The following is a 21,951-nucleotide window of genomic DNA, read 5'->3' on the forward strand; positions in this document are numbered from 1 at the left end:
TGTATATTGTTAAGTTTATCCTATTCTTTATCACTGTGCTCAAGTATACCAAAATGACTATAGTTGAGAACAGTGTTAAACGGGATCGTACATTGTTGTTGTATATTGTTAAGTTTATCCTATTCTTTATCACTGTGTTCAAGTATACCAAAATGACTATAGTTGAGAACAGTGTTAAACGGGATCGTACATTAATGTTATTTGTCGTATATTGTTAAGTTTATCCTATTCTTTATCAATGTGCTCAAGTATACCAAAATGACTATAGTTGAGAACAGTGTTAAACTACATCGTACATTAATGTTATTTGTTGTATATTGTTAAGTGTATTCTTTATTCTTATTAATTGTATTAAATTATTAAAAGAAACAGTAGTAAGCATAACATTTGCCCACTCCTACATTAGCATGGTAGGACATTGTAATGGTCGCAGGTGGCTCAACTTTATTACTGCAATGGGATGGACATGGTCCTACTACCACCTTACCATCCAATAGGATTCCAGTAAATTTCCTTTACTACCAATCATAATTCAGAAATGAAATGATCCCTTAAGTTAACAAGGAAATCAGCCTATCCCATTATACTGGTAGGCTTCGTCGTTACAGGCGTACTGCGGTAATAGTTGAGAATTCTCAACTAGCCAATTTGGTATATTTTATATACCTGGATCACCATAAAAGATTGACTGAATGAATGAATAGTACTACTATGACGTCTGGTGGTAAAAGTCCATCGAATGACGTCATCTGCCCACATCCGGCCTTGTTGCGCAATCCACCACCGCGCCAACAAAAAAGCAGAGCTGATAGTGACAGAATTCTTTTACCTTCCTTCTTTGCGAAAGGTGCACATGTTTCGTTTTAGGTCTTACACTACAACAAAACCGGAAAATAATAAGTAAGTAATATATATACACATTTTATAAATAATATTGTCAGTTGATTTAACTGTATTATTTAGGTAACATTGGATCTAATGACAGTTTATATTAATTAAGAGTTTCAGGTTAGGCCTGTAAATTTGTCTCAATCCGTCAAGCAGAGAGAGTAGGCCTACCTAGGGCCTAGCCTAACTAGCTAGGAGGCCTACCACCGCCGATATGTTCATGTCGACACAGCAGGGAATTGATGAATGAGGTGGTATTTCTCGCTTCTCAACTAGGCAACGGCTTGTGGATTGTTACACTAGGCTTAATTTTTAAATAAGAATATATTAATAATTATTTAAAAATGTCCGAAATACAATATCCCAACAAAAAATGTTATGTTTTATTATAATTTTTAGGGCTAGGCCTGGCCAAACAAATCTCTAGGCCTAGCCAACCAAATCTAGGCCTAGGCCTATTTATTTTCTAATTTAATAAACTATTGAGATAAAATCAACATCCATATTTTGTGTGGAGCGCCGCTAGATAAGCTTTTTATCATTTAGTAACGTTGGATATCGGTCGCGTTTTTGGTCGCACTAATTTTTATGGGGAGCACAATACATTATCGCCGTTTCTAGGGAAAATGCTTATTATGTTTTAGTTAAAATATAGGAATTCTAATAATACTCCTATTGATAGGGATACCGAGAGCTGACTCAATTTTCATTACCACGATTAAACAGCGCGCACGTTACTATGCGCGCAATGTCATTGACGTGGTGTTTTTTACTTTGGTAAACACCTTTTATTAGGTAATTATTCTAAAAAAATTTATTATGAAAATATCCTTTTGAGTAAATATTTATTTACCTATTATTCAGATCAAGTATTTTTTATTTCCATTTCATTCAACCAAAAATGTGAATATAGTGGTTAAAAGATCGTTATCGCCTAGCGCGTATAGCTTTTGTTTACTACAAAACCCTCGGAAGCCTCAATGACCTACCATTTTCAACCTTATTTTTGTAGTTGAGCCTCTTATGACCTAAAAATGTTTTTTATTTCTACACCAAGATAATATAGTTCCACATACCATGTGCTTGTTACTAAGAAAAATATTAATTTTAAGTGCTAAAAAAAAACCAGTTTTATTCCGATATGAGGCCTTTATGATTCGAATATTTCATTTCACCGATATACCATGAAAAATATCCGTTTTGTCCATTTTTAAAAAAAATTTTGGAAAATTCCGAGGAGCTCAACTACAAAAATGTTATTTTGTGGTATGATGTCATTGCAAGTCAATCAAACCTCTGCATTCGACTGCTCCGCAGGTCTCACGGTTGAACGATTTTGGATTCTCGCCCTTTGATTGGTTGACGCGAATCAACACACAGCGGAATAATTTTCTCGCGAGTGCCGTGAAGTCACATGGTCTAAGACCTGTCCAATTACACATGAAAATAATGCATTGAAATTCTTCGAATGAGGTTAAATTAACACTTTTTTTATATAATAAATAAAAATATCATATTTTATTGAATTTTACAATGTTGATATACAAAATATATTACTTAAAACCGTACGAAAAATGACTAGTTCATACAATTGTCATAATTCAAGAGAATATTTAACATTGAGGTGGTTTCCCGTTGCCTTCCTCGCTGTATACTAGCAGCTGTCATTTAGTTTATATCTCTAGATCGGTAACAAAATGGCCATTCTACACCTTTTCTGTCATGGATTGGACCCTTAGCCTTCCATTCTACTCTAATTTATTTTATTCTTCATCGTCATTGTTATGATCATATTATATTTATTTTGTGATGTTGTGCAAAACTAAGCTAGGGCCTAGGACTTCTTTCTTGTGGAATAAGCTCAGTTGAAAACATCCAGAGGTCGACTATACTTTACTGTAGCTGAAAGTAAAAACATGAAAAAATGCAGACATATATGCTGATAATATGATAATCGTATGTTATTAAACAAGCTCCAATGTAAAATTTAGATTTTGCCGCTAGGTACTAAAACTATAAATGTACGCAATTGCTAAAATTGGCATTTTGACTAACTTTTAGGATTTTAATAGAAGCTTCAAATATAACTAATAATAATTCAGTGTTGCCAAAACAACATACCTAGAAGGCGCCTGGATCACCTACAGTAGGCTAAGCCTTCAAGGATTGATACTCGATTGATACAGGTTTTTCGGACGACCCTCAATATTATTTTTTATATTTCACACTTTTTCAATTAAAAAAATATTCTAATATAGGCCCTAATCACTTTATTCTTTATCCACAAAAATTATATAATATTTGATTTATATAGAGATTGAATTAATGAAAAAATGCGATCCACTAATTAATGTTTTTATATATAGAGCCACCTACTGTCCGACTTCTAAAACAGGGTACCATTTCGGTTCTTTGGTATTTGAAGCCGTCTATCAGCCATATCGACGTACAGCAGCCATTTTGTTGTTTAACAACGAAGTAAATGTAGAAAAAAAAAAAATCCTGTGTGACCTTAACCATGACCTTGCATAAATTACTGGTTTTAGAAGAATAATGAATAATTCATGAGGAAAAATGATATGATTGGTAAATTTATAAGTAAACAGTGTCAGATGATTACTGGAACTTACGGAGTACCAAGCCCCGTCCCCTAGTTCCGTTTCGTACCTTTATTTTATTTCGACTACCTTTCGACTAACTAAAAGAAACGGAACTAGCGCCTTGATTTTTTTCTATCAGAAAACGAGTTATTTAAAGATTTAAATACAGTGGTGTTAATGTAGACTATTGGCGCTAACTGTACTTGCGAACCTTACTTATAAACCCAAATTAATTTCAGCTTAAGAAACTGCAAACATAAAACTAAAGGAAGTCTTGTCAGTGTCATCAAGTTTAGCTTCATCATCTTGTAATTATGCCTTCCGAACAAGCTAAACGTCGTCAAGCTAAGAAAAAGTCAGCAGCTAAGCAAAAAGGAGGAGCCCGCAAAGAGAGTATTATATCATTAAATGGTAAGAAAACAAATTTGGAGTCATTTGGCTAACTGTTGGAGAAATAAATATTGAAAATTACCAGCCTCCTGTTTTCTGGTGGAGAGTGTAGAGTTAACTAAATTAAATTGTTAGAAAGTTTTCCTAACTTTTGTCACATGTTACATTTTCAAGAAAGCTTGTAACTCTTCTTCTGTAGGGGAAAGTGAAGTAAATGGTGTTACTAAAAATATAGCAGAATTGGATATAGACACTGGCAGATCCTGTACTGGAGTATTAGCATCCCATGAAAGTGGCCGGGATCTGAAAATTATCAACTTCTCATTGACATTTCATGGGGTAGAACTGTTTGGAGATACTACAGTAGAGTTGAATTGTGGAAGACGGTATGGCCTGATGGGGCCTAATGGGTGTGGTTAGTTACATTTGTTATATTACAACAATATGAATTATGTAGTGTTTTTCAGGATGAATACTTGTAAAGAGTGGGATTGCAATGTCATTTGTTTAGATACTTTTTCCAGAATTAAGCTTGATAGATAGCAATAAAAGAAGTTTTTTTCTGCATAACAATTAACATTATGTACTTGATTGGTAGTCTCATTGCTGCAATTCTATCTCAGCAATGTGAATAAATGAATGCCCATTGTTCAATATTTCTAAGTTAAAATTCCTGATTATAATCAGTTTATTAATTTAGCTTTTTCAATACAGTTTCTCATAAAAAAGGATTTTATATAATAATTTAAAAATAAATAAAGGGTAAAAATGTTTATATTATGTCTCTTTGTTGCATAGTTCTTTATTGCCCAAGACATGTAACGTACCCCTATTTATTGATTGATTATAACATTTTGTGCTTTGTTTTTCTTAGGTAAATCTACATTCTTGAATGTGATTGGTAATCGTGAAGTTCCTATTCCAGATCATATGGATATATTCCATCTGACTTCAGAGATGAGAGCAAGTGATAAGACAGCTTTGGATTGTGTCAAGGAAGTTGACGAGGAGAGAATTAGACTAGAGAAGGAAGCAGAAGAACTTGCTCATGATGATGGAGATGGTAATAATAACATCTTGTTATACAAGAAAGACGCAAAATAATCAATTTTGTTTAACCTTCCACATATTTTTCTTTGTTGCTAGAAACTTAAATAAATCCCACAAAAGACAAAAAAATATTTGTAGTTCATGGGAAGCATTTCAGTTAACTCCTAATGCATTTCAATCAGTGGGCCACAAGAAACTAAGTGTGTGATACAATACTGTACATGGTCAAGTGCTAGATAATTTATGAATGCAATTTATTGTATGCAAGAACAATGTCAGGTATTCAGAGTTTTCAGAACCAGTAAGTTGTTTAATATGTTTTTAATTTTTTTTTGATATTAAAATATTTAATTAATTTCCATTTATTTGTTTCAATCATATAGAGGCCCAAGAACGCCTGCTAGATATATATGATCGACTTGAGGAGCTTGATGCGAGCAAAGCAGAAGTGCAGGGTGCTCGTATATTAGACGGGTTAGGATTCACTGCTGACATGATGAATACCAAGACTAAAGACTTCTCTGGAGGTTGGAGAATGAGAATAGCGTTAGCGAGGGCACTTTTTATACGACCGCATATATTACTGCTTGATGAGCCTACAAACCATCTAGATTTAGAAGCATGTGTATGGTTAGAAGAGGAGCTTAAATTGTAAGTTGGATGTTTTAAATTATTTGTTCATGAGCATTAAAAAAATATATATTAAATTATATATTCTTGATCACGACTTTTGGTTGTTTTATTTCTGGCATCTAACCTAAGCACTGTCAGTTGAATATTACTATACTTTTTTATTATTTTTCATTTAGATATAAACGTATACTGATTCTAGTGTCTCATTCACAAGATTTCCTGAATGGTGTGTGTACAAATGTAATCCACATGCATCGAGGCAAGTTTCAGTACTATGGCGTAAGTTTTGTACAATAATAATATTTGATAATGGGGGATTATTTCCCAAAACTATCAGCTTAATAACCTATTGTGTTAATAGTGAATACCCTCATACTGCATGACTGTAAAGCTTTGTTTACCAAAGTGAGGAAACAACTCTTTAAATATACTCTATATTTAATATTTTGTTCAATCTGGTGATTACATACTGCTGTCACTGCATTGTTCACATTTAAAGTTTACCTGTTGGCTGAAAAGTTTCCACATCCAGGCAAAAAGTTAAATATTAGAACATGGCAACTAGCATGGTCGCCTTACATTTATACTAATTCATTTATAATAATCCCACCCGTCATAGAATCTTTCAAATGTTTCATATTTAAAAATAACATGTTTTTGTGTTTTTAGGGAAACTATGACCAGTATATTAAAACTAGGAATGAACTGGAACAGAACCAAATGAAACGATACCAACGAGAACAAGAGGAGATTGCTCATATGAAGGTATGTTTGTGTAACAAGAACTAGAAAGCCACTCCGAGAGTGCATACCTCCGCCTACTGTAAAACTCTTGAGTTTGGTGGAAAAGTTATGTAACCAGCCTTCCAACTAGTAATAGTTTCAGTTGACTAACAATAGAACAGAAATGCCAAAAACAAACGAGTGAATTTGAAAAGAAATAGGTTTTTTAAAACTACTCGTTTCATAAAACCTGTACAGTAAATCAAATTATGTTTTGAAATTACAAATCACAAACTAGATTTGAACTTGTCACTTTGGATGAGTTAGGTCATCTGCAGCGGAAACGCCACATGCAAGTCATACGTTAGAATATTGCGCACAGAAAAACGATTATGCCATTGACAAAATGTTAGTGTGCTCTGTATTTTGAGTCACGTGTAAGTATATACAGTATACATTATATAAAAAAAGGCATAATTTTGACGAATTTTGAAAGTTGGTAAAATTACTAGAAAAGATTCGAAAAACATAAATCACGTGAAAAAAGATGTTTTTAGCGCTACATGCGCACTGTGTGCGTAAAAATGTCAGGCCTCGAATTTTACCGCGGCCAGTGCCGTCGGTGCCCTCCCAGTTGGCCTCAATGCCCTCGAAAATGAATAGCACCCACGGCCACTACTGGCCTGCCCTTTTTTTTGCGTTGGCCGCGAGTGCCCTTCCCGAGTTTTACCAAAATAAAAACCACTGAATTAGATAGAAAATAATGTCAAGAAGATTTGTTTACACGACTCGGTCGAGACGCAAAACTATCGCCTGTCTTCGTTGCAAGGGGATTTCCCTAAACGCATTTATTAATACACAAACAGTAAACAAAACATCGAACATTGCAATAGGGTAACCAAAACAATATCATCCCGGCCGCCGTGCGTGGTAAATCATGGTATAGATAGTACATTAAAATACAGGGGTGTAAACTTTTAATAATCAAGCTAAAAACGTTCCTCGATCGGAGGTTACTGAAAGTATTAAAGTCGCACAAATCGAGCTAGCCGCCTTCGATGAAAAAAATATTACACGCACTCGACTCCTAGCTAGCCTATCCTCCCGCCGCCGATCCGGTCGAGCACACGCAATTCAACCCAATTCAATGCATTGGGAAAACAATTCTATTTGACGCACACGCACCCTCTGATAAGAAATTTCACACACAACGTCGTGTGAGAGTACGCGCGGAGGATCGGCGGATCGTTGGAAAAACAATTCCTTTTGACGTACACGCACCCTCTGAGAAGAAAATACCATCTGCATTCCTGCATGGTGTAGTCCATTATACGTGTAAAATTAGGGGTGTTTACCTTTAGCACCAAAGTTAAACCTGCACCTCAACCCGAAGATCGTTGGAAGTATATCATATTTATATTTGATCACACCCACCTCAATAATTCAGCAGACAGATCATCGAAAAATCTTGTTTAACAACGTCGTACACTAAATTACCAAACGAGTTTTTACCGAATTCAAGGAAATGGTATAGTCCAGAATACACGTGCCGAAGGCTAAACAGAGAGAGAAAGGGGTCGGTGTCCGTCCGTGTTTTGAATTCTTATAAATATGGGTTATACTAACAAAAAAGCTTCAGAAATCGAAACTCGGAAAATAACTATAATTTATATTCTACTACATAATGTAATTGGCTTGATTTTTACCGTGGTTAACACTCTGTGTATGAATAGTTGTAGGTAAGGCCTACAAACAAATTGTTTTTGTATCATGTTTTCTCCGTCGGCTGCTAGCTAAGTAAGGCTGAGTAGCTTGCTGTTCTAAGGGTTTTTATACCTGTTCCGGGCCTTACTTGGTTGGCTTCACATGCCTTTTTATCGCATTATTTGAAACTAAACGAAACATTCAACACAGGACGGTAAACTATAAACGCTGAACATCGTACCTATTTATTATTTATATGGATCGTAAATACACGTAATATTTATATGAAATACAAAAACATGTATTGTAGACAGTCCTACTACTACTCCGCGATCTGATGAATAGGGGGAAATCCCAAAACATTTTGCGGGTAGAATTTTTTTTTTTTGAAAAAAATTCCACCCTCAACCGGAAACAAGCTATTTTTTAATTTTGGCCTAGTTATTAAAATATTTTTTAATTTTGGCCTTGGTGCCCCTTTGATTTAAAACAAATGGCCTTGGTGCCCTCCCATTTGGCCTTGGTTCCCCTAAAATCAATGAAAACCGGGGGCCAAATGGCCTTGCCCCTAAAATCCCCAAATTCGAGGCCTGAAATGTGCGTGCACGTGTGAATTTTTGACATGCTTAAAATGACATGAAACGCATAGAAAGTTGATTAGAAATTTATTTTTCGCAATTTTTAAACGCGCGTTTAACTTTATGTGGAACATGCCATTTTTAGTCCATAGAAAGTTTGCCCTTGATATAACTTAAATTTTCACAAAGTGTCAATATAAAATAACTTATGGTTTTTTAACTATGATCAATCTATATATAAATTTACGTAAGGGCAAAAATCGGTAAATCGTGCGTTATTTCTAGAATGTTTACTCGATGGTATATAAAGTTGGTTCGTACTTTCGGTACTAATTTTAACCACCTGATGTAACCCTGTCTACTAATTAAATTGAGTTCGATAATTAGTTATTGACGATTGGAACGAATTTAGGTTCAACGATTTGCCCCAAATAGGGGTGTTTTCCGATCGTGGTATACACTGTCTAATGGATGTCAATTTGAAAAATACCCACACACAATAATACGAGGACACTTCGCATTTTCCTATCTCCTCCTACGATAATTGTTTTTAATAGCTGAAAACCGGTTGAACAGTTCGAGTACAGCATCATAATGTTGAAGACAGGCTGATTTTCTTTAAAAAATGCTATTTTGATACATGTAATATACGTTTTTACACATGTATTGATTTGTGATGAATGGAACATTCCAAATTATTTGGTTTAACCATAGAGGTATAGATTTAGATTTATGGGCCCCCTTGGAGAATAAACATAAATAGTATTGCAATGCACTTTTGATCGCAATTTGAATCGCAAATATCTTACTGTGAGTGTTGGTACTGTTAGATATAATATAAACAAATATACAAATAAACTTTATTACTGTGAGTGTGGGTAGGCCCTACTGTTAGATTATAAACATATAATATACAAATAAATAAACGTTATTACTGACAGTTGCTTCTCAACGTTTGTATTAATTAATAATTTAAAAATATATAAACGTTCGTACGTAGTGGTGTATCGTTACATGTACTTTACTATTTCAATCGACTATGACAGTGAGAGTTTTAACAAAGTATTAAATCGTAAATGTTTTACTGTATTTAGTGGTATATTATTTATAGGCCTATAAAACATTAAAAACAATATTTCGTTACTGAGTGGATAAGAATATATTTTAAAATGTTTCCTCTTTGTACCTATCTTCTTCCCCCATCCCTCAACCCTTAATGTTACATACAAAACACAAATTGGGTTTGTTTAAATGAGTCCAAATAAAAAAATTTGACTCATTTTGTTTCTCTCTCGGAAGTAATTCCCAGGGTGCTAATTTTAGCTGACTACATAAATCATCGTGTATATTTATTCGTTTCTGTAAACGACAATGTATTATAGTCCTGCAGTACGTACATTTGAAATCTCCATTTTTTTCTCGCTGGAAAATACTGTGTATTCGAGAAACATCTGTGGGCAAGACCTAGATGGTACGCGAGCGTGCCATCTAGTCATTGAAATTCATAAAATTGCGCATAACTTACGCTGCGCGACTCTAAAAACATAAAACGTAGTTTCCTGCACTTCTATCTTCTGACAAAGTTATACGATGTAATGTTGATGAGAATTAGAGATACACGTGACACAAAATTCTGGGAAAGAAAGAAGAATATAGAAAAAAGAAAAAATTGTGACAATAACAAGGGGTTATCCGCCAAGTACTGTAAAGCGCTGTGTTATGACTTATCCAAGGTATAGTCTTCTTCAGCTCACCGTACAATTAACAGCAAGATCAAGCAAGTACAACAGTTTCTGAAAGAGTTGAAGTTGAGCTAGTTGTGAAAAATCAGGTTTTTTTCTGGCTGGAAAACATCTGAAATCGAAGACATACATGTCTAAACCAGCAGAAATTGCTACCCCTACTGAAATGGCTAATGAATACCATAACAATGGGACTAACAAAGCCAAAAATATACACAACCAAGCTAGGAAAAATACACAAGGTGACATAATCGAAATCGATACCTACACTGAAAGCGATAACAAAGAAAACTAGATTTGAAATCTTCACGGTGACGAGTTAGGCTATCGCGCAACGAATCGTAACATACAGATGCTATTTATTAGGCTTAGCCTACAGTAAGCTGCACCACAACTATTGTACAAACAGCGTTGCATCGATCAAAATCGTTTAACAAGCGTCAACAGTTGACTGTATTGGCAAAGTAAACGGTTTAGTTTTTATTTTACACCACTCGCGTTTATTTAATTGTTTGAATGTGATGACATTTTCAAATTAAAAATAAAGTTCATGTGTGACGTCTGAAGAAGAATGTTTTAAGTAATAACATTATTAAAAATTTGAAGAAAATTGATAACGTTTACGCAATATGCGCTTTATTGAAAGTGACGAACTGTGTCAAAAAAGATAAAAATCCAATATTAAAATTTAGATGGCCATATGGTGACATTATCAGGGAATAATTTCGCCAGTGTAGCATAGCAAAAAGCTATACAAAACAACCTTATTGCTACACATTTCTAAAATTGTGTAGCAAAAAAGACAATACAAAACTATGTTTCTCGACTAAAAAATCAGTTTGATTAGCAATAATTGCTAAACAAAATTTTAAAATGAAATTTTTCCCTGATTATAACATATTTATGATCTAAATTTCACATGAATTCATATCTGCAACTCATTGTGCTTTATAATAACTTAAACATATAGGGGTCACCAGTCATCCTGAAGAGCTGTAATCGATTTAAAATAGGCTTACTTTTACACAAATTTGCATAAAATTAACCATTTTCAGGCGCACGATTTTTTAAGTATGACGTGCACGTGTGTCATTATTTGACATTCATAATTCATCAAATATAAAAGAAATGTATCACAAAAATATATAGAACAAAAATCAAGCGCAAAAACGGGCTAAGTGCGCAAAAGCAAATTTTTTTTAAAAGATGTGAAATGCTTAAAATGTTCTGAACTGTGTAGAAAGTTGATTATAAATTGATTTTGAGCATTTTTAACTTTCAAAGCGCACGTACGCGCAATTTGACCAAGGTTAAAAATTTCGCTGATGATACAGGAATATGACCCTTGACATGAAGCATACGTTTGTCAAGTGGTATATTTATAGTCAATCTAAGGTTTTTTAGAAAATTGCGCGTAGTGACGCTACGCAACCATATTTTCATTAAACCAAAGTTTGTTGCACAACTACATATATACGTGCATCTACTGGCCAAGTTACAACATAACTGCTACCGCCGTTTTTGAGATCTGCGTGACACAAAAATTGAGCAGAAAAAATGAAATTTTTGACAATAACAATAGGCTATCGATCTACAGCGAGCGGATGGAGCTATTGTTGGGTTCTGCCTTTTCGCGTTTCCAATAACTTTCTTTAATCCATTCCATGCTTGCTTGGGGTTACCGCTATCAAAATCATTCTTTATTTTCTCTCAAAATTTGCGTTTGGCATCATTAATTCGCTTTTTCATTAACTTCTGAATACGCTTGGCAGTTGATGGATGGCTGTTAATTTGTGAAACAAAGCCCTAATAAATGCTTTTGTTTAAATACTGGGCGTCATTAGAAATAGGGCCAGGAGTGTTAATTGTGAAATAACATGTTTGTTTTGGGAAAATGTTGTTTAATTTCAGTTATTTTAGATAAAAAATCTCTAGGCCTAGCTAGCCTACGGGGGAAATAAACCAATTTTCGGGTAGGGCGGGATCTGAATAAAAAAAATCGGAACTTGGGACCTCTGTCATCTCAACATTCGTTCATTAACTATTTTTTTTTAATGGACTATAAATTATTACAAAGAAACTAAAATAGAATTGTGGAAAATGATGACATAAAAGGCCACAGCCATATACAGTAGAACCTTTTACGTTCCCTTGATTTTACGTACGCTTAAAATGACCGATGACGTCATCATTTTCTTACATTGAGGGCGCAATTTAACAACAACAAAGCATAAAGCCATGGCTGTGTGAGGAACTTATGTGCATTCCCCTACAGCAGCGACTGTTTTTAATGATAGAAAATACAAGAACATTTATATTTTTATTTATAACACTTTTTTTAAACTAAATCGCACAGCCTGCATATACTGTACTTTTCTAGGCCTCACATCTTGCTAGGCCTACTAGCCTGGCCTAGATTAGTCTAGGAAGGGCCTAGGCCTAGCTAAGCTAGTGACCACCTGCATGCTGTAGTCAAACACGGCAGTCTCTTTTAACTACGATCTACGTATTTGGGGGTTAATTTAAGGTCAACCTTGATTTTACGAATCCCTTGTTTTACGTACGCCTTTTGGTCCCGTACCGTACGTAAAATGGAGGTTCTACTGTATATAAAGAGTTACGACATTGGATTAAAGTCACGTGATATGAAGATCAAATTGTGTCAAACTTGTCTCCGTTAATGCATGTAAAGTATAGGAGCAACAAAATATTTTCAATTTTTTTCTTATATTTAAAAAAATGTAATTGCACATTTTACGGTGAAATATCGATGTGCACAGCGTACAGAAGTACTTGCGGAAAAGAATATTGCGTGCGTGTGCGCTAGTACATTATAAAGTTCGATTGATTCATTTTGGAACAAAACATCCCATAACTACGTCCTATTAATACCAATAATAATATTTTCAATTCATAATGCATGCTTTGATGACTAAATAAAATAATAAAGTGTCGTGGATATATTTGTTCATATGCTGAAAAGGTTATGAACAATATTAAAATAATAAAGGCAAATTATTACAAATGTCTCTGAAATTTAATAACGTTGGCGGTGCAGTTTGTGTCAAAAACACACAGAAAGCCATATACTGAATTTGTGTGTTTTTTGTATTGGTTCATGCTTTGATGTATCCTAACTTGCATGTAGGCCCTAGCATTTATTTTTTTGTTATAAAAAAAATATTTGTTACCAAATCAATACTATTAAGAAAATTAATTACTAAAATAAAAACGAAATCTAAGCATTATTTCATAGACAACAAAATCTAAAAAATAATGCATGAACTACAGGAAAATGCTATACAAAATAGACGCGCGCGCCCTCAGCGTGCGAATTCTTTGACACAAAAATGGCTTCTAATCTTCAAAGTCGTAACTCTTTATATGGCTCTGTAAAAGGCTGAATTACAGCACCCTCTATTACCGAGGGATCTGCGACAAACTCCTGAAGCGAAACTATTCTCTCTGTTCATAATTAACATACTTTCAAAGCTTATTGTACATTTTATGTCATTTAATTTTGAACTATTTCAACTTCTTTTTATAGGATTATATAGCAAGGTTTGGCCATGGAAGTGCAAAGCTGGCCAGACAAGCACAATCCAAAGAAAAAACACTGAACAAAATGGTTGCATCTGGTCTTACAGAAAGAGTGTATAATGACAAGGTATAACACATAGACATTTTTACCTTTAAATTTATATTTACAGTCAACTGCCAAAGAGACACCCTACGGTGAGCGATTTTAATGTTAAAATTAATTTTGGACTTACTAGGTAAAATTAGTCTAGTTACAAGTTGTTTTGGAGAGTTTTCAGATCATCCAAAATTGGAGAGTTGACTGTACATTTTGTAATCTCAACATTCATTAAGCTGTTGACATTTGATGATCCACAATGCAATTAATATTTTTGGCAAGTGTGTAGGTAGATTTTGTATCTACAAATTATTGGAAAAACAAAATTTGATTGACTTGTGAGAAATGATGACATAAAAGGCCGAATTACAGCGCCCTCTATTACAGAGGGAGCGGTGACAAAAACTCCTGAAGCGAATATTGCTCTGATTTCACAGTCTTTTGAAATAATTGATAGATCAACTTCTTCCATTTATTCCTTTCTAGCATTAATATTGATTATCTTAATTCATTTTATACTTTCAGTCGGTGAGTTTCTTCTTCCCAGCATGTGGTAAAATCCCTCCTCCTGTTATCATGGTGGAGAATGTTAGCTTCAGATATGCAGATGATAAGGTAAATTTTTTTGCACTTTTTAAACTACATTCAGTTGCCTACTTTGTTATGTTCTTTTAAATGGCCAGTTTAATCACACTTTGTTGTTTTTCTGTATGCTCAGGGCTGCAAATTAACTTTTTCGCTTGGTAGTGCTATCAAATTTTTATGATGGCTCGTAATAATTTTTGGTAGCACCACCAATTTTTTCAGTAGCACCTGTTCGACAACTAAGCCCTTCCCTCAAAACCCCATCCGCGCAGATCCGTTTTTAGTTAAGGTGGGGAGGGGGGTTGAGGTGTATAAAAATGGAATACAACCTTAGGCTGGGGGTCAGGGGGACGCCAAGGGCCCCGCCGAAGGTGGGGGGTGGGGGGGAGGTGGTTTGAGTAATTATAGGTTGTTTCAATCGATTTCTGAGCACATAAAAATTCCACCCAGAAGAATTCAATTAATTTGGGTTATGCACATTTTAGGCACTGGTCCTGATGCGCCACTTATATTCACGCAAGATCTATTCTTTTTACAGTACAGAAAGAAATTACTGCTTTGTATATACCCGTAACCTTTCGTAGCCTACGCGTAAATAGATTGTAGGTCATTGTTCTCTGAACGTATCCTGCAATTTACAAAGTATTGTTCGTTGCCTACGATGTATTGTTTATGATAATTATCTACGCGTCGATCGTAGGATGGTTCGTAGGGTTAGTAATTTGTAAACACCAATGTCATCACCTTTAGGAGCATGAACAATGAAAACAAACATATTGTTGGCTAATTAAAATCCTAGAAGACGTTAATTTTGTAGCCACCCTACACATCAGTTGTCCTAATTTGGCAGGAAATCCGCCGCCGAGACGACATTGGGCCCCGAGAGTTTCGGCGGCCTACATGATTCAATCCTACCTTGGGTTAGCGAATTATAAAAACGACACCTTGGCTAGGACACCAACAAAATATATGCAAAATAAACATATATTCTATGGATTTAACATAGGCCTTTGTAAATTATTATTACGACAAAAGGCCTGACCAGAATTTGGAGGGGAAAAACAGTTTAGAGCTGTATTACGTTTGTCTGTTTGTAGCCACTCCTCATCCTTCAGGGTAGTTAGTTCTGTTAACAGCTGTTCTCTCTCCGAATATTTTTCAGCACATCCCGATCTGCAAAATTACATTGAATTTCTGGTAATTTAAAAGCAGGTTAATGAAAACTTTATACATATACATATTATTTATTTAGCACAGTGGGTGGAAAAGTATTACAGTATTACCTTTTTTTATTCAGATGTCCTTATTTTGAAGACATTAGAAAAGCTTACATACCTCATTTTTACTTTATGTTTCCAAATAGTTATGTTAACTATGAAGAATTCATAAATACACTTACTTTTCAACCCTCTCTTTAACTGATCTCATGTTTACCTGCAAGGTGGATGAACGAAACACCTTGAGGGCAACATTGAAATTTGAAGCCCCATCGTTCCATTTTTCTCCATTTTCATAAGGGTTTAGTGACAGGACCTGCTTCAGCAGCATTATGTCCGTTGCTGCGCAATACCTTATGGTTTTTTTGCTATAAAGAAATAAAAGTTATGATATGATTTCAACTATTTTCATTTTCATAATACTAATAGACCATTCAGTGTTTTTAACACTCATTATTAATACTAGATGGTACGCTCGCTTCGCTCGCGTACCATCTAGGTCGTGCCCACAGATGGTTCTCGAATACATACTAATTTCAGCGTTTAAAAAACTGGCGACTTCAAATGCACATGCAGGACAATAATACATGTTGTTTACAGGAACGAATAAATAGACACGGTGATTTATGTACTCAACTAAAATTAGCACCCCGGGAATTACTTCCGAAAAAGAAACTTGTCACAAAATAAGAAACAAACTGAATTTGTGTTTTGTATGTAACATTTGGGTTGAGGGATGGGGAAGAGGATGGATGCAAAGACGAACAATTTTTAAATATATTCTTTATCGATTTAGTAACGAAATATGAATTGTTTTCATGTTTTACAAATAATATACCAGTAAACACAGTAAAACATTGCGATTTAATACTTTGTTGAAACTGTCACCGTCATAGTCGATTGAAATAGTACAGTACATGTAACGATACATCACTAATACGACGTTTATATTTTTTGAAGTTACATGATTACAAACGTTCAGAAGGAACTGTCAGTAATATATTAAACACCTCTATTCGGGGCAAATCGTAAATTCGCTTTAATCGTCAATAAATAATTATCTAACTCAACTTAATTAGTAGGCCTAATGGTTAATTGTTTCATAGAGCCAATTATGCTACCCACTACCCAACTTGTATTGAAAAGTTGTTCTGCGTTTAGGGCATGTACTGATCATTCGTACTGTAGGCCTGCCCTCTACTGGCTTTACAACGCTACTCATGCCAGTGAGGGGAGGGTGGTGGTGTTGGTGGTGGTTTAGCTGCAATAATAAATTTGATTGTACATAATAGACGGCGACTGGAAAGGCTAGCTCATTATGCGTTAAAAAAAAGATTCCACAGATTGGAAAAAAGTGTATCGAATTTCTGTTATGGCTGTACAGTACTTGTCTTTATGACGCCTGAGGGAATAGACACTTGTGGAACAGAGATTGGAATGTTCCATTTATCGCAGATCAAAACATTTGTATAAACGTATATTAAATCTATAAAAATAGTATTTTTTAAAGAAAATCGGCCTGTCTTCAACATTATGATGCTGTACTCGAGCTGTTCAACCGGTTTTCAGCTATTAAAAACAATTATCGTAGGAGGAGATAGGAAAATGCGAAGCATCCTCGCATTATTGTCTGCGGGTATTTTTCAAGTTGGACATCCATTAGACAGTGTATACCACGACCACGAAACACCCCTATTTAGGGCAAATCGTTGAACCTAAATTCGTTTTAATTGTCAATAACTAATTATCTAACTCAATTTAATTAGTAAACATGGTTACATCAAATGGTTAAAATCAGTACCGAAAGTACGAACCAACTTTATATACCATCGAGTAAAAATTCTAGAAATAAACTGCGATTTACCGAATTTTGCCCTTACGTAAATTTATATATAGATTAGGCCTATACAGAAAAGCTCCATAACGAAAAATAATCGATAATCGATCGAATAATTGATCATTTTAAATGACGACTTACCTATTTTCTTTCTGACCCAGTCCAAGCACTTTATTTAACAGCTCCTGGTAAATAAAATTGTAAATATTTTGGTGGACAATATAATATTTTTACAGCTAAGTAGGCCTAGTTATAAGTTAGGCCCTGGCTGTTTTATAAATTATACAAGCCATTAGTGACTAGCCTAGGCCTAGTAGTATATTAGTAAGTAGGATCGGAGGACCTGCCTGGCACCTAGGCCGCCTCCTCCTCTAGGCGTAGGCTAGGCCTAAACTAAATGTTTTCTGACTAGGCCTAGGCCTACAGAAAGTTCACAAATATATAATTTAGATTAGTAGTCTAATTCTTATTTTAATAACTTATATCAGGAAAAGTACATGAAACGTTTTTTTGCTATTGGTCAAAAGTTTAACTCACCATGTCGCGACGTCGTGTATTTCTCGATTTTGCAGACGAGAACCAGCTCCTGTATCTCGGGCTACGAGCATTAGTTAATTAAAATTTCACATAAACTAATGACGTCATACACAAAAAACCCTTACTTTCTCGGCGGCTCGTTCCCGATCGAGATAGCGAAAGCTCTCTAATATTCATGAGTTCCGCGAGAAAATCAAGCTTGAATGATTTTGCCTCATTACCGCAAGAGACGTTCACTTTCATGGTTGAGTAAGTAATAGGGTATGTTATCGCGGAACTCGCGGAAAATTAGTTTTTGGACGGCCCTAATAGTCGCAAACAGAAAAATTAGGTCGCAAATGCGACCAAATACCCCTTAATTTGCAGCCCTGATGCTTTTGAGATAGTTTGGAAAAAAGTCTTTGGATAGAATGTTGACAAAAAACTGAGTAACAAAATGATTGTTCTACCACAAATTAGAAATTTTTTTAATTCACAGATTTGTAGGTCTATTTTCATATTGTAATTTTTATTGTCTATCTTTTCATTTTTTTATCTAGCCATTTATATACAACAATTTAGAGTTTGGAATTGATCTAGATAGTCGAATAGCGTTAGTAGGTCCCAACGGAGCTGGCAAGTCTACACTTCTTAAATTGATAGTGGGAGATCTATCGCCAACCAGTGGAGGTATACGAAAGAACTCGCATATACGATTCGGCAGGTATCACCAAGTAAGCATGTATTATTTATTTGTAGTGAATATTTTTAATTTTATTTTATTGACAAAATGACATTAGTATATTATATATAGCAAGTTGCATTGAATTGGTTAAAATTCCGTCCTCTTGAATATAACTGTTTGAATAATTAGGTAGTTTACTCTACCTTGTTTAAAACAAAATTTGCTCACAATTATTAGCATGCCACCTTTTACAACTGCTTTTAGGATTTTCTTGGATATTATAGGATTTTTAATTTAATTCATTAAACCTTTTTTTACCAGCATTTACAAGAAACTTTAGATATGGAAATGAGTGCTTTAGATCATATGTTAAAGGAATTCCCAGATGAGAAAGACCGGGAACAGATGAGGAAAAGTATAGGAAGATATGGGTTAACAGGCAAGCAGCAGGTAAGAACATTTCAATGAGATTACTTTCCATTAAAACTAAGAATATTCAGTTGAATGCCAATCCTGTGTTGATGTGCATTTTAAACAACCCTCAGCACTTTTTTAAAATGGTATTCTTTATTTTTGTGTAGAAATAAGCGATCCCTCTTATTGGCAGCGGGTTTCGTAGTGATGCTGTATTTATGTAATATGTACATAAGTAAAGTAAAGTGTCCACCACCCGAGTGGCTGAGGCGGGAAGGTTGTCCAGAAATTGCGCTCTTTTAGAGTAGAACCGTCCGTTAGTATGTACTCATTTAGTTTAGTACGTATTTAGGTTGTTTTGTGTGGCAGATTGAATAAAATTCAAGTCTGAAACATTTTTATTGTAACTATTGCCGTTTTTAGGTGTGCCCAATGAAGAATCTTTCGGATGGTCAAAGGTGTCGTGTCATCTTTGCATGGCTAGCCTTTCAAGCTCCTCATCTACTGTTACTTGACGAACCTACGAACCATCTGGATATGGAGACCATCGATGCTTTGGCCGAGGCAATTAATGATTTTGAGGGTGGTCTTATACTTGTTAGCCACGACTTCAGGCTTATTAATCAGGTTTGGACAAGACAGTTATTTCTGTACTTTTGTGTGTGATGTAGAGGGGCACACTTGAAGAATGATGAAATTAAAGGCCGAATTACAGCGCCCTCTAATATTTGAGGGAGCAGTGACAAAAACTCCTGAAGCGAATTATTAAATCTGACTTCAAGGCTGACCTAAAAGTTTTAAAACATTTTTGTATAGGCAATGCAAGGCTTGTTGAAGAAACAATTGTTGGGTTTGTGTTCGAACAATGTAATGCCACAATAATTTAATAATCCGATATCTTTTTAATTTGATTGACACATCTTTTAGGTTGCCAAAGAAATTTGGGTTTGTGAAAAACAGGCTGTAACAACGTGGAATGGTGACATCATCAAGTTCAAAAGAGAGTTGAAGGCAAGGGTTATGAAAACCAATGCAAAGGTCCGAGTGATGAAGAAATGAGCAGCTCAATGTTTAAACAACTTAGTGGATAAAGGATCCAAAGGTCAACATTACATTGAAGCTCTTTATCATGTTACCTTTGTGAGTTACACAATTCCAGTATCTATTGTTTGTAGCTTAATGCTGTGAAACAAAAAGAAGTCCAGGTTTCATTATTTAATATTGCAAAGTTTTAAGCAGGAGTCATTGTGTGCATGCTGGGAATTGACCGCTTGTAAGTTTCTCAGGTTGTAACTTTAGTTTTTGTATTAAGATATATGATCACACAATTATTTATGATTGTCTATATTATCTGTGGTTAATTTTAGCTTTCCTTGGATGCTGTTTTTTGGATATGAATTCTGAATAACTTAGTATGCTTGATTAATTTAATCTACAATACTATAATATAGACAATACATTATTTGAATGCAAGCCAAGCACAAGGAAATGCATTTCTAATACAGTCGACTCCGCCTAAGTCGAATCTAATGGGACCGGTATAAAAATTCGAGTTACGCGAACTTCGACTTACAGATTTGCAAAAAAAAATGCTAGGCCTAGGCCTAGGTTCACTCACTAGCCGCACTATGGCTAGGCCTAGTGGACACTGCCCTGTCGCGGCCCACGCGATGAGCCTTCTTGAATTGAGTTTGCTTAGCTAGCTAGCTAGGCCTAATAAATGCTAAGCGGCAATAATAAACTGTATTTTCTTTTATGGTTTAAGCCCGAAACAATACAAAAACGTATAATAAATACATTTCGGTTCTTATTCGAAATCGGTATCCATTGTTTATTGCCATCTGTCTAGCACAAAATAGGTACCCACAAAACGCCGCTCAAGTTCTCAACTCTGAAAAACAACTCATACGCTATACACTAGCGCGAGTTGTAGGACGCCGCCTATACTATACAACCTGCTTGAGAGAACCGATATGGTCCCACATTATCCCCTCTGTCGTTTGTTTATCGAATTACGTACGTTTCATCAGCTTTTTTAGCGCGTTGTTGCCGCGTAATTTGTGACTTCGACTTATACGATATAAATCACTAAAGAATGTGTGTATTCGGACCGCAAAAAGACGTCGACTTAGAAAAATTTGACTTACAAATAAAAATTACACAGTAATATATAGGAAAGAATTGGGACTTTCCTAAAAATTCGACTTCCGCGATTTTTCGACTTGCGCGAATTCGACTTAGGCGGAGTCGACTGTATAATATAAAAAGATTTAATGCAAATAATATGTAAAACCTAGTGTAGATTTCATTAGGGTGTAAGGTTAAAGGTATACTTTTTTTAATCATAAGCATAAGAATAAGAATATATCTATCAAAAGTATTTGTAATATACATTTTTCTGAAAAGTCTAGAAAACTTGACAATTATCTTTAGTTTGCCACTATTTGGAGGAGTGTGTTACTTCTCATTTTGTTCATCTGCAGGATCAAATTACTATTGATTCATAACTTGTTCAAACTAGTTTTCTGCAGTTTGTCACTTGCATTTGCTAATGTAGACTAGGCTTAGACTGATTAATATATATACGATTAAGGAATATCCACTTATTTATTATTAGTTATATTTAATACTTTTCATTGAAAATAAAAAACACATTTAAAAATGTTTAGTTTATAGTAACTTTGTGCTGCAAGTCTATACTTATGAAAGTAAAAGTATAATAAATATTCTTTATGGTTGAAAATATTTTTTT

The 21,951-nt window shown here is 34.8% G+C and overlaps 1 protein-coding gene and 1 non-coding gene across 2 annotated transcripts; both read left to right on the plus strand.

The window, feature by feature from the left end:
- The first annotated feature begins 813 nt into the window (after positions 1 to 813).
- On the plus strand, positions 814 to 21,909 carry LOC140063604 (ATP-binding cassette sub-family F member 2-like). The gene is made up of 13 exons (XM_072110018.1): positions 814 to 900; positions 3,728 to 3,899; positions 4,078 to 4,293; positions 4,753 to 4,941; positions 5,312 to 5,579; positions 5,738 to 5,840; positions 6,231 to 6,326; positions 13,856 to 13,975; positions 14,471 to 14,560; positions 18,661 to 18,834; positions 19,107 to 19,235; positions 19,623 to 19,826; positions 20,127 to 21,909. The coding sequence occupies exons 2-13, from the start codon at positions 3,803 to 3,805 to the stop codon at positions 20,256 to 20,258; spliced, it is 1,818 nt and encodes a 605-aa protein (XP_071966119.1). The 5' UTR covers positions 814 to 900; positions 3,728 to 3,802; the 3' UTR covers positions 20,259 to 21,909.
- Positions 14,283 to 14,381, plus strand: LOC140063709 (small nucleolar RNA SNORD89). Its single transcript, XR_011847659.1, has one exon. It is a non-coding gene; the product is annotated as a small nucleolar RNA SNORD89 (small nucleolar RNA).
- Positions 21,910 to 21,951: the final 42 nt, after the last annotated feature.

The sequence above is a fragment of the Antedon mediterranea genome, chromosome 1 (genome assembly GCF_964355755.1).
Source record: "Antedon mediterranea chromosome 1, ecAntMedi1.1, whole genome shotgun sequence".
NCBI lineage: Eukaryota > Metazoa > Echinodermata > Crinoidea > Comatulida > Antedonidae > Antedon > Antedon mediterranea.